Here is a 13,087-nt window from a genome sequence, read left to right as displayed (position 1 = left end):
GAATCACATGAGCCGGTAAGATGCTACCCCCAGGTGAGCACAAACCCTTCTTTGCTGGAGCTTCTCAGGGACGAGTGTCCTGGGGAGCACACTCGTGAAGGTTTCCCTGGGGACCCCGGAGGGCGTCGCTCTCCTTCGCTCTGGCCAGTGAGCCCTGCAGCCTGAGGCTTCCACACTCCTCGGCTTCCCTTCTGGCACCACAGTCTCCCCCGTGCCTCCCGTCCCCACTTTGGCTATGGGTACTGAATCCTTCCAGAGCTTCTAGCCGATCATCTGAAATGGTATGAAAACGCAGAAAACCAAACCAATCATTTTTGACACAAAGGAAGCGTCAACAGCAGGATTTCAGGCACCTTTATTCATGGCAGGTATTTTTGGTCAGGGGAAACATTCCTGTTACTTAAGGAGGCCAACTGCTTACATCCCGACTGTCCACTTGCCATTTCCCAGGCCTGGAAGCATCTTGCACACGGTCCCATCCGGTCCCTGAGTCCAGCTGGCTCTGGGCTTTCAGGGCCACACCTCGCGACCTACCGGCCCAGTGAGGGAGTTTCTGCGGCTCGGTGACAACAGTGGGGAATTCATTTTATCCCAGAAGAAATCGACTCCTCTGTGTTCCCCATATAATTTATAAATAGGACAAATTATTCCTTAATATTATTATATATTTGCAATTCAAACAATTAAGACTAGTGACATAGGAAACTTTAAAAAAATCATACTGTGTTGACTACGGGTTTCCCTCTCCAAAGCACTGTTCCATTCCCCAACTTCTTCCATGTTCTCTATACAAAATCATCCTGCTGTGACCGTCGCATGGGTCTCCTTCCCATCAACACTGCCTCGGGGCTCAGCACTCCTGACACTGCAGGCTGAGCCGCAGGAGTTATTTTCCCTGTCTCCCATTATCAGTAATAAAGCCACTACTCTGCTTGAATTTAGGTAAGAACCAGTTTAAAGAAACTATTTCTTAAAAACTCAAGCCTACAACTAGTTATTTAGTAGGCATGGACTTAACATGGTCTGTTTTCCTTTTCTGTTTCTTTTCCCAGCCAGTAGCTCAAAAGATGGAGTAGCTTAGTTGTAAAGTCCTGCCAGACTTCCTATGGTAACTGCTGTAGATGGACAAGGTAGGGTCCTACTGAAGGTTCAAACCTCATGCAAAACTCTAACTGCTGAAAGCCTCATCACATCAGGCAACTCTGTCATTGTCCATATTTAAAAATTCTAACACTAAAGTGGCCGTGGCCACTCTTCGTTACTGTAGCACCTGACCTCAGGGACTCAGGCATAAAATCATGGTTCCATTCCGAGTTTTGGCGACAGAGTAGTGCCAGATATTTCTGAATACACAATTTTAAATGTTTTTAACCACTTGGAAAGTATCGCCAACACACTATTTAGTGTTCACTCATCAGTCACTCTGAGAATCAAAAAACCTTAACTATAAATGCCTTACTTCACAAAATCTTATTATAACCAAGGATCTACCCTATGTCTAATAAAAAAATTACACAGCAACTTTTATCAAACAGCAACTACTACAAAGGGAATGATAGAAAAAAAATGACTTCACAAAAATACACTAAAAAATTTGACAATTGTATGCAGGAACTGCCAAAGTTTTAGTGTTTAATAGCACAACTGACCAAGGTCCAAGACGTGAATTTACCATGTTCAGGAAACATGGGAGGCAGGGGAGGGAAATCACTCTATAAACTAACTCTATAGTATATGGTAAGAAGAACGCACACTTTATAATATAAAACCTGTCTACACATAGCAGTTAGTTGCAAAAAGCCATCTGTCTTCTCTTGGCTTGTAAAAAGGGTGTTCCAGATTCCAGTGCAGATGAGCAACCTGTTGAAAAAGCAAAAGCCATCAACGTGCTATTCATTCTGTAAGGACAAATAAAAATAATACGTAGAATTAGCAACTAAAAATCCTTTCACAATCCTCTTTGAATTAAATGTATTTTCTCTGCACAATATCCTAGCAAAACTACAATGAAAATCTTTATTAAAAACATTATTGTGAATTTGTTTTCTACTCCCACTCCTTTGCTTGCATTATGCCTGTCACTCGAGAAATTCTTCAATCTGTTCTCTTTCACTTGATGGGGTTTTTGACGGCCAGACGATATGAGACCCAGAGAAGCTCCTAAGACTGGCAGGACATTGCCCAAGTCTATAAGGAATCAAGATGACAACCACACAAAACAACTATGTGATTTACTGACATAGTGCATCAACCCAATCTACTGTTAAGATAACAGTAAATTTAAGTGTCTTACCTCCTAAACCTCTACTTATTTCCTTGGACTTCAAAGCAACCCGTACTTCATAGTTACCTATCATTTGGTCCAGCCAGGACATGCTCAGAAAATAAAAAAGGAATTTGGTGTCTTTTACTGTGTATTTTGCTTGGTACTCTAGTTACCTAAACATTCACAGTAAACCTTATTTTTATAGGGAATTAAAATGCTAAAAATAGGATGGGAACAAAGGGAGTTTAAAAACTACGTTTGGGTTGCAATGAAGTAACCACCACACTCAGGAAAAGGCTTGTCATGAAGGAACCCACTATGGTGAGAACATGGCAGTCATCTGTGCCTCTAGCTATCTTGCTGTAACAGGTATTTCTGATTATTAGTCTCTCCTCATATCTGTAACCATGCAATGGAAAAACAAATCAACTCTAGGGTGAAGGCTTAATGTGGCCACAATCTAGGTCATCTAAATCATAATCAGTCATTGTCCTGGCATTTACCTAGTGCAGGGGGTGTTCCCAAGAGAATCCTTAGAACTTATGGCATTTATGAAGGTGGCAATGTGGGTGTTCTCTTTAAAAAACAAAATAAAACAAAACAAACCATTGGAAAATCTGCCAGTGATAAGAATTATCAGGCCAACAAAATACACTTCTTTGTTTTCGCCGTAATGATATAAACTCAGGGGTTATCTAATATTAACTAATGGTCTTAACTAGAGATCTAGGTCTCATTGATAAAAACAGGGAAAATAAATTCTTCATAAGGAATTAGTTTGGCATGAAAAATTCAAAGCCTGGAGTCCACAAGGGGAACAATACAAGGGACGCTTGCTAGATCCTGGCTGGGGACAGATCCAGAGAAAGTCCGACTACATCAAAATCACAGGGACATGCACCACACTTCTACTGTCCCTCGCTCCCCTCACCTTCAACTCTTCTGTGTGGCAGGGATCTTGTTTTCCCCGTCCAGCTCTTCCACCCCGGCCTGTGTCATAAGGTCTGCGATGTTTTTCTCCAGGTCATCAATGCGACTGCTCATGTCATCAAGTGGGGAAGTTAAAGACGGCACCAACAGCTTCCACTTCTTACCCCTCTCCTCCAGGGCCCTGTAGACTACAACCTTCAACACAGTGTCTTCACGAAAGTGGTTTTCCAATTTCCTTTGGATATTGTTAGAATCTGGTTCAGAGCACAGGAGTCCGGGGTGAGGATCAAATCCCAGCCCTGCACTTTACTAGTGATGGGACCTGGGCAAGTTCTTTCACTTTTCTAAGCTTCCTGGCTCCTCATCCGCTACACAAAGGTAACGCTACAACCTCTTCATCAGGTGATGGTGAGGATCACAGGAGAGATACACATGAAATGCTTTGCTCACAGTCAACAGTCAATCATACTAGGCAGCATTACCGGTAGACTGTAAGTTCCTCGCAGCCAGGGATCTAGCTCAGCTGTATCCCCAGCTCTTTGCACAGTACTTCTCAGGAAGTGTGCATTTAAGCTCAGTAAAAAAAAAAAAAAAAAAATCTGGTAAATGACTAGTGGAAGTTGACCTGCAAACCACCCACTTATCGCCACCACCATCCGGAAACTGGGATCCAAAGGCCCATCAGAGACTGATTACAAATAAAGGATATTTCTTCCAATGATCTGGTCGGACATGGTCTGAAATTTATCTTGCATCTGTTGCAGGAGTGTCTGCACCTGTGAAACAACAAAACACAACAGCCAACGCTTACCCCGAGACACCTTCACGGGATCAGGATAGGAGCCCTGGTGCCACGGGGAGACCAGGATTCCGGGTTCCGGCCCCAATTCTCCGCAGCTCCGTGGCCTTCGATTTCCCTATCCGGGTTTCAGTTTCCCCACCTGTCAAATTAGACTCGGGGGGCTGGTGACGCCCCCTCCCGTCTGGGCCCGCTGCGATTCCCAAGGCGTCGGGTGTTTTGGGGTGGGGCGCGCAGAGCAGAGTGGGTAAGGAGCGGAGCTGAGGGGAGCCGGGGTCACCGAGACTGAGTGGGGCTGGGTGCGGGGCTGGGTGCACGTCAGCAGGCGCAGGGGCCTGCAGCCAGCGGCCGGGGGGGTCAAGGTGGCCAGGCCGCGGCCGCGAAGCCTCTAGAAACCTGGCTTCCAGAGACCTGCCCCGCGCGGCCGCGGAGAGGGCGCCTCGGTCCGCAGACTTCGCCGGCGTCCCCCGGGGATGCGGCGGCCTCGGGCGCGCCGCGCACAGCCGTCCCTTACCACCGAGGTGAGATCCTGCACGGTCTTGGGTTCTGTCTCTGCCATCTCCCCGGTTCCCAGCTTGGCGGTGCTCTCTCAGACGGTCACCTACACTTCCGTTTGTCCGCGCAGACGCCCCAGCGGCTGCTTCTCGCGACGACAGAGGCCACCCGCGGGACGGCGGGGTGTTGTGGGAGCTGTAGTTCGCGTTTCCGTTCCGAGGCGAGGCCCCGCCCACAATTTCTCCGCCCCTTCCACTAAGCCCCGCCCATCCCCGCCCCTACCGCGCCTACCTCCTGGCCCCGCCCCGGGAGGAAAAAGGTGAAACGAACCTGCGGTGGGGCTAACGAATGGAGAAGTGGCCTCAGTCTCTTCCCAGACCGTCGTTAAAGGCCGCGCTGGCTTTCTTAGGGCGCCTGCGAGGTGCCAAGCCCAGACCTGTGTCGCCGCCTGACCTCCAACAAAACCCCGCAAACCCCGAGAAGGGAGAAGGAGTCGGGTCCCTTGGAGGGAAAACCGACGTCCTAGGGGGGGAGGGGCGCGCCCACCACTCGCCCAGTGCCCAGCTGCCGGACTGGTTGCGCCCTGGACACAGTGTTTTTCTTTCTCCCCACGATGGTCGAGTGGAGGTGCCGGCGTTGTGGGACAGGTTGATTTTCACTTTTAAGTGTAAGAAAAGTTCTGGATGGTGCAAAAATCCTAGATGACTTTTTACAAAGTCCTCAGACTCTTGTGACCACCAAGACAAGAAACATGACCAGTTCGCTGTAAGCCCCTCCGCCCCTTCCCTATCACCCCCACCTACCCACCCACGAGGCCGACCACCGTCCTGACTCTCATCACAGTCATTCCATTTTGCCAGCGGCTCAGCTTCGTACAAGTGGAATCGTACGAACGCCCTCCTTAGAGCCTGGCTTCCTTCATTCAGCATGACGTTCCATGGTGTTGGGTGGGGAAGGTTTCTGGTTTGGTCAAGGAGGGAGCAGTGTGCAGGGTTAGGAGACTGGATTTGCTATTTCCGGAGGGGGGCACTGCGGAGTTGGGACCTCAAGTTCCAGCCCGGCAGGTGGTCTTGGGATTGGGTCTTGTTGGCAAGGGGGTAGGAGAGCCCTAGGATGAAGACCTGGCATGTTCCAGCAACGTTCACATTCCTTATCTCATTTAAGGACTGCATTTGGGGGTCAGTTCCAGCTTGGTTTTAGCTGCAGAGAGCCTGTAAGGGAAGAACCAGCATCTGTAACAAACCCGGGGGTCTGGTCTTAGGGATATAAGACTCGACTCTCTTCACCAGCCACTTACCTGCCTTCCCCCCTTACCTGCCTCCCTCCTTGCCCTCCTCCCCCCAGCCCCCAGTTTCCTTCCCTTGCCAAGAGGCAAAACATTTTATAATTGGGTTGTTGTTAACTGGTATTTAGCACTTTAACCGATGACTTAAAATAAACCGCTCTCTGGTGTTTAAACTTAATTCTCAGAAGAACCCTGTGATAGAGTTATCACCATTTTATAATGTTGAGAAAACAGACACAAGAGGGACTAAGACTCTTAAATCAGGAGGTCAAATTAGGAAGTAAGAGACAGGACTGGAGCCCAGGACTTTCTGACTCTACCCTCTCCTTTTTCTATTGTTCTAGAATTCTCTGAGTTGTGTGAGTTTAGAGCAGGGTTACTCAACAGTGGCACTGTTGGCATTTTGGGTCAGGTCATTCTTTGCTGCGGTGGGGGTGAGAGGTGCCCTGTACACTGTGGGATGTCGAGCAGCTTCTCTGATTTCTACCCACTAGATGCCAGTAGCATATGCCACCACCCCCTTCCCCGTCGTGAAAAACAAATTTATCTCCAGACACTGCCGAGTGTCTCCTGGGGTGAGGGGATCACCCTCAGATAAGAAACGTGACTTTAGAGGGATCTATGAACATCGCCTAGAGTTCTGTTCACTTGTTCTGCAACCATGAATTTATTTTCGCTTGGACCATTTCTTGAGAATTTTCCTCTCTCTATACTGACAATGAAGGTTGGTGTGTTAGTTTCCTAGGGCGGCTGTCACAAAGTGCCACACACTGGGTGGCTTAAAACAATAGAAATGTATTCTCTCACAGCTCTGGAGGCCAGAAGTCTGAAGTCAAGGTGTCAGCAGGGTTGGTTCCTTCTGAGGGCTCTGAGGGGAGAATCTGTTCCATCTTCTCTCCCAGCTTCTGGTGCTGCTGGCAGTTCTTTGTGTTCCTCAGCTTGTAGACCCATCACTCCAGCCCCTGCTTCATGTTCACATGGCCTTCCCTCTGTGTGTGTTTCTCTCTTCTTCTCATAAGGACACCAGTCATATTAGATGAGGGGCCACCCTACTCCCGAATAACATCATTTGAATTAATTACATAGGCAAAGACCCTGTTTCTAAACAAGGTCGCCTTCTGAGGTACTAGGGGTTAAGATTTCAATGTGTCTTTTTGGGGGGCACAATTCAACCCATAACGGTCGGTAAAGTTATACCACTTTACATTTGTATCCTACTTAGTATTTTATAAAGTGTTTACATAGAGCTCCAGAATCATTTAGCTTGTAAGTAGTCAAGGCTGGGTGAGATTGCAGGCCCACTCACTTTGGACCCCAATCTCTGGGGCTCCCAGACTCAGCACAGAAGACTGGGTACCCACACCCTGGATTTCTAGTCAGGTCTGGCATAGGGCCGTGAGCAACACAGAACATGAATTAGCACTTGGATCTGGAGTTTTGCTGTGTGTGTGTGTGTGTGTGTGTGTGTGTGTGTGTGTGTGTGTGTGTGTTTCTGGCAGGAGACTTGAGGCCTTTTTATCCTGATTGAAATTTTCTTTGCATAAACAGCAAGCTAACTTGACACTTTTTTAGTGGAGGCTTTTTTTCTTTTGCACTTAAGCAGAAAGACAGCATATTTTCTCTGTGTGGAGACCAAGGTCTTTTAAACAGCTGCTTTATGCAAAAACTCCACTAATTTATTGTCATGGCTGATATACTTACTTACTTTGCAGGGTTGACATACCGAATATAACTGAATATTGTTCTACTAACAAAACTACTGTATTATGTGTGAGGCATTAGCAGTTTACCTTTAAAACTTTGGTTCTGAACAATTTTTTTTTTTAACATCTTTATTGGAATATAATTGCTTTACAATGGTGTGTTAGTTTCTGCTGTATAACAAAGTGAATCAGCTATACATTTACATATATCCCCATATCTCCTCCTTTTTGCATCTCCCTCCCACCCTCCCTATCCCACCCCTCTAGGTGGTCACGGAGCACTGAGCTGATCTCCCTGTGCTATGCGGCTGCTTCCCACTATCTATTTTACATTTGGTAGTGTATATATGTCCATGCCACTCTCTCACTTCGTCCCAGCTTACCCTTTCCCCTTGCCGTGTCCTCAAGTCCATTTTCTACATCTGCGTCTTTATTCCTGTCCTGCCCCTAGGTTCTTTAGAACCTTTTTTTTTTTTAGATGCCATATGTGTGTTAGCATACGGTATCTGTTTTTCTCTTTCTGACTTACTTCACTCTGTATGACAGTCTCTAGGTCCATCCACCTCACTACAAATAACTCAAGTTTCGTTTCTTTTTATGGCTGAGTAATATTCCATTGTATATATGTGCCGCATCTTCTTTATCTATTCATCTGTCAAAAACCCGCATTTCTGTTTAAGTGTCATAGTTATGACAACTATGGGAGAGGGATGTCCTTACATCATGAGGATGCTCTTGCAGGACGACAGTTTAGAAAATTCTGCCCTAAGAGCAGGCAGGGAAGCAGAGGGTAAAGAGGTAGTGCTCGCTTTAAAAGCACATTGTTACACACTTTGGGAAATGCTGCCGAATCAGAGTAGCGAGTCTCTTCCCCTTGGGGATAAACCTCAGACAGGAATTTCTGCAGGTGCTGGATACCCGTTTTATATAGAACAATCCATCAGGGCACCAATAATCCTCAGCAGGGAAGATGCTGCCTTGCTGGTGTGAGGAGGGGCAGGGCAGGGATTCAGGATCCACTCTTGGTGAGGAGCAAAGGTAGGGCTTTGTTATGGAGAGAAAAGTCTAGTTCCGGCAAATTTAATTTAGAAATGCCTTCACCCCAGTACCAGTCCTCCTGGCTTGGATTCCTTTGCGACATCAAGTTTTGCTAGAATCCCTGGCATGCACCCTGGGTAGAGCCACTTGGGACTTTGACTTGGGAGGGTCTCTTTGAGGCTGTGTTTACAAAAGAACAGAAAACTGCTTTCATGGGGAAGAATGGTGTCACCGGTGGCGACCTAATCCATCTCGAATTGCTCTGCTTTGCTTTGGGTTTGAAGTGTTGGTTTATGTTTCTCATGTTCATTGTGGCAATTTTCCAAATTAGTGTCACCATGATTGGCTGACAAAGAATCAATTTCCTGGAGACAGAATGCCCAGGGAGGAAGGAAGTGTTTCTTAGAGACTCTGACTTGGAAGTTTGGTTATGGTTTGCTTCGCTGATCCCGTCATTATCCAATTGTTTTGTCATCATCAATATCATGTATTGTGTGTGATGATACAAACTCCGTTCCGTTGACTCCTGGTGACATATGTGTGGTGCGGGCTTAGGATAAGTAGGAAAAGTATTGGTGTTGGAGTCATACATACCACTTACTAGGAGTGAGACGTGGTATAAGATAGTTTTAACTTTTGTGAACCTCGTTTTCTCATCTGTACAGTGGAGACAATCTCTGTTTCAACAGCCCATGAATTATATAAATTATATATATAGTTATGTATTACATATAAAATGTATAACATAATATGTAAATACACATACGTACATCAGTGTGTAAAAAGCTCGCCCATAGGAGGCACTTACAAAGTATTAGCATCCTCCCCTTCCTCTTTTTTGTTAAGGATCTTAATTAAGTAAACTTCTTGATGTCTGTCTATCCTGTATCTACTTCTCTCTCTGTTTCATTCTGTATCTCTCTGTGTCTGTCCGTGTATCTTTCTATGTATTATCTATCTATCTAGCAATCATCTATATGTTTTTTCCAAGTCAGAAGGATTTGACGGTTACGTAAGAAGAAAGGAAAAGAGTTAGTTATTAGGCAGGCAGCACTTAGTTTTACTTTTTGTCTTTAAATATTATAGGCCAACCAGAGCATCATTTGAAAAAATACACCTTTGCTTTGTCACTGTGTTTGAACTGTACTAAAGCCGGTCTAAGACCAGGTACACACATTAAAAATCCCAGATCACCTTTAGCTGACTATTTCACAAACAAGTTACAAATTTCATGGTAACTACACAGTAAATCAAATGTTAATTTACAGCACAGAAACTATAAGCAATTCAGTAACTAGGGCCCAAAAGTACTGCATCCACAATAGAATGAAAAAATTTTTAATTATAAACTTTTATCCTTTTTGAGCATTTATGAAAAAAAATTTTTTTTAATTTCTGAAAATTTGTATCTTGGGGGAATAAATAATATTTAACATCAAACAGTGTTGATATGTGCATGACAATGCAAAAACTTTTTCATATAGCCTTCATTTTCAATTCTTTAATAATCTGAATGCTTGTATGACTGAATGCTGAATGACTTTATTTTCTAAAGGAAAAGCTTTAAAAAAATAGCAGAAAATGGACATTTTCAGCATATACTTCTTACAGGGCTTCTCTGAACCACTTTCTCAAAGGTTTCGTAGCTTCATAGTGATAATTACTGTGGTTTTACTACACCCGTTGCTTCTCACAGTATCCTTACCGACCAGCAAGCACTTGGGACCAAACAAAATTTCCAAGGCTTATCAAGCTCAGCAACCCTCCAACGATTAACGTTCTGATAGTGCTGCAGCGTGAGCAAAAGGAAGAGGCTTTTCTGCCTCCCGAATTTGATGAATATCTAAATGACTTCTGCTTAAATCACAGACTTATTCTTAATTTATAGAATTAAAGTTCTTATCTGAAATCCTTGTTCACACATTCAGTCCCACCATTTTTTTCTGTCTCTACATATTTCGTATATGCCTTTCTAGAAACATAGTCAAAACTAGAGAATTTTTCCAGTAGTGGGCTATTCCATTAGCAATAGGAAATACAATAAGGGTAACACATTTTACATAGCAAAAGAATTGTTAATTGCCTGAGATGAACAATTATGAAAGCACTTTATCATTGCATCATGAGAGGTTCCAAATCTCAACAGCCAGATAAGGAGAGAAGGTGGGATGTATCATCTTGGTGAAAGGCGGGGCCAGATCATTATTATTATTACTATTACTATTCTTTAGTAGTTAAACGGAAAAGGAAGTTCAGTCTTTCTCAGTGCTCACCTTTCTCTTGGTGTGATTTTTTTCTCCTTGGTGTGATTTATCTGTTGACTCCTGCTTAAGTCAACTACACGTGAATAGATTAATATGCTCCATCTTCAAAACCAGAAACTGCTTGGAGATCCTTTAGAATTTGTCTATAGCCAAGCACAGAACAAGCTCTTGCAGATCCCGCATGACTCTCTCCCTTAGCCTTCCCTCCGCTCAGTTGGTTTGGTAGTGACCGGGTACTTGGGAGGACAGGAGTTAACTTTTGGATAACTGAGATCTCTGATTCAGCTGGTAGACTCCCCTCATGGACCTAACAAGCCATAGAAGGGAAGGGAGGAAATATTTAAGAAAATGATGATATCTTGTATAGGAAAAATTTCTAAGGTTCCAATATTAATTTAGAATAGTGTTAATAAAGTTCTTAGAACTCAGAAGTAGTAGAAGGTCTGTTTAGTTGGTCTGGATAGATAGTGATGCTAATTAAGGCTTCAGACCAGGGCTTTCTGGTCTGAAGCAGGCACTGTGTCTGAGAGTTGGGGGTGGCACGGGATATAGTGGGGACAGCATGAGCCCTGGAGCCACGGGGCCCGGCTGCCCGTTCTGGAGGCCACTTACCTTGGGCAAGCTGTTTGATTTTTCTGAGCCTCAGCTTTATTTCTAAGTTGGAGAAGATAATGGTACTGCCTCACACAGCTGTTGTAAGCATTCAACGAGTTAGTAAGTATAAAGGATTTTATATAGTGTGGGCACATAATAAGTAATCAATGCATGTAAACTGTTATTACTATTAATTGCATTCTTGTACCCTGTTCACACACACCAGGACAACTGTAGACCCTTTTCTTCAGAATCACCTGGAGAGCTTGTGTACAGGTAGAATTACACTAAACCCAGCATCAAACATGGCGTTGGTAACAATTTTTTAGTTGCCAATCTTAAGATCAATGTATTCATCATGGATAAAACGCAATCTGATCGACTTCGAGAGTTCCATGGTAGATGGTTATTCCATTTATCGGACTGTTTAAAATGTCCTTCTGAAAATCTGGGATGAGTCACCAAAATTTCTAAAAATGTTCTTTAAGAATCAAAGTCTTATTTGATACCAGGTGATACTTACCATGAAACGCAGCTGGATTTATTTTGTTATGCTGTTCAGATTTGCAGGTGTTGCTGGAGTGTCAGGGCAGGTGCATCTACCTGAAATGACGTCCACGTGGAGAAAACTGGCAGCATCGAAGGTAACTTTTATAGAAATTAGAAAATGTTCACACGTGCTTATTAAAACAAATCGTCTGAAATAATTTATGTCAGGTGGGGAGAAAATGTAATTTTTAATTAGCTAAGGTGATTAATACACTAATAAAAAGAAGGTGTGACTGTTCATTCAATGAAACTAAAATCCTCAATCTTGCGCTCAGTAATGGGAAAGCAGTTTCTGGCTCTTACTTTTTTTTTTTCAATAACCTGGACTAAAAATGCAGTGGTAATTGTGAAATAATGTTTTGATTCTACCTTTGGTTTCAGTAAACAATGTAAATGTATTCTAGCAAGTTAAAAACACCCTATGATTCAGGAAATGCTACCACTTTGGCTTCTAAGAATTGGGCTATTTTGTCGTTGTTGAAGGGATTAGAAAGAAGAACATGATAGAAATATCTTGTCCTGATAAGAACTCTGGGGACAGGGAATATACTTAAATAGGGGATAATTAAGGCCTATCCTGCTTGTTGATGAAGTATGCCCTATACTCTGATTCCTCTGTGTTCTAAGCTAAGTTGAGCTACCAGCTTGATTGGTAAAGTGCAGGAGAGCCTGTGGGCTTGAGAGAAAAAGGCGAATCTTACACTTGCATACTTGAGTGGATGGGTCACTCGAGGTCTGTATTCCTCCTCACGGAGGGCCCCGGCTCATGGAGGAGGGCGAGATTTCTGATGCTTAGTTAGCTTGCCTTTGAGCCAGGCTGCCAACCACCTGGCCATCTGAGGGTGTTCCTGGGTGTGCACCAGGTGGAGCCCTCGCCCCGCCTTACGGGAAGAGGGGAGCGAGGTCCACCAGGGAGACACAAGGCTGCGTCCTGTGAAGCCAGAAGACGAAATCTGGTAAAGTGTGACTGTGCAGGCTTGGACCCCCTGCCCCCGAGCCTGCTTTGTGCACTGGTGGGGGCTTCTGGCTTTACAGACTTACCCACTTAACAGGAGACGTCAGGGGACCCAAACGGCCAGCCAAAAATGTGAACTTGCACTAGGCCAGACCCAGCAACAGTGACATCAGACACAACATAGAAATCAGAGAAAAGCTACTGTCCAG

General features: G+C 44.5%; 1 protein-coding gene across 1 annotated transcript; it reads right to left on the bottom strand.

Annotated features, from left to right (window-relative positions):
• Window positions 1–326: 326 nt before the first annotated feature.
• Window positions 327–4,665, bottom strand: HSBP1 (heat shock factor binding protein 1). Its single transcript, XM_036834699.1, has 4 exons — window positions 4,510–4,665; window positions 3,906–3,972; window positions 3,198–3,318; window positions 327–1,860 (listed from the first exon to the last, which is right to left on the bottom strand). The coding sequence occupies exons 1-3, from the start codon at window positions 4,552–4,554 to the stop codon at window positions 3,200–3,202; spliced, it is 231 nt and encodes a 76-aa protein (XP_036690594.1). The 5' UTR covers window positions 4,555–4,665; the 3' UTR covers window positions 327–1,860; window positions 3,198–3,199.
• Window positions 4,666–13,087: the final 8,422 nt, after the last annotated feature.

This window comes from Balaenoptera musculus, chromosome 19 (genome assembly GCF_009873245.2).
Source record: "Balaenoptera musculus isolate JJ_BM4_2016_0621 chromosome 19, mBalMus1.pri.v3, whole genome shotgun sequence".
In the NCBI taxonomy this organism is placed as follows: Eukaryota; Metazoa; Chordata; class Mammalia; order Artiodactyla; family Balaenopteridae; genus Balaenoptera; species Balaenoptera musculus.
This window is presented reverse-complemented; position numbering and strand designations above follow the sequence as displayed.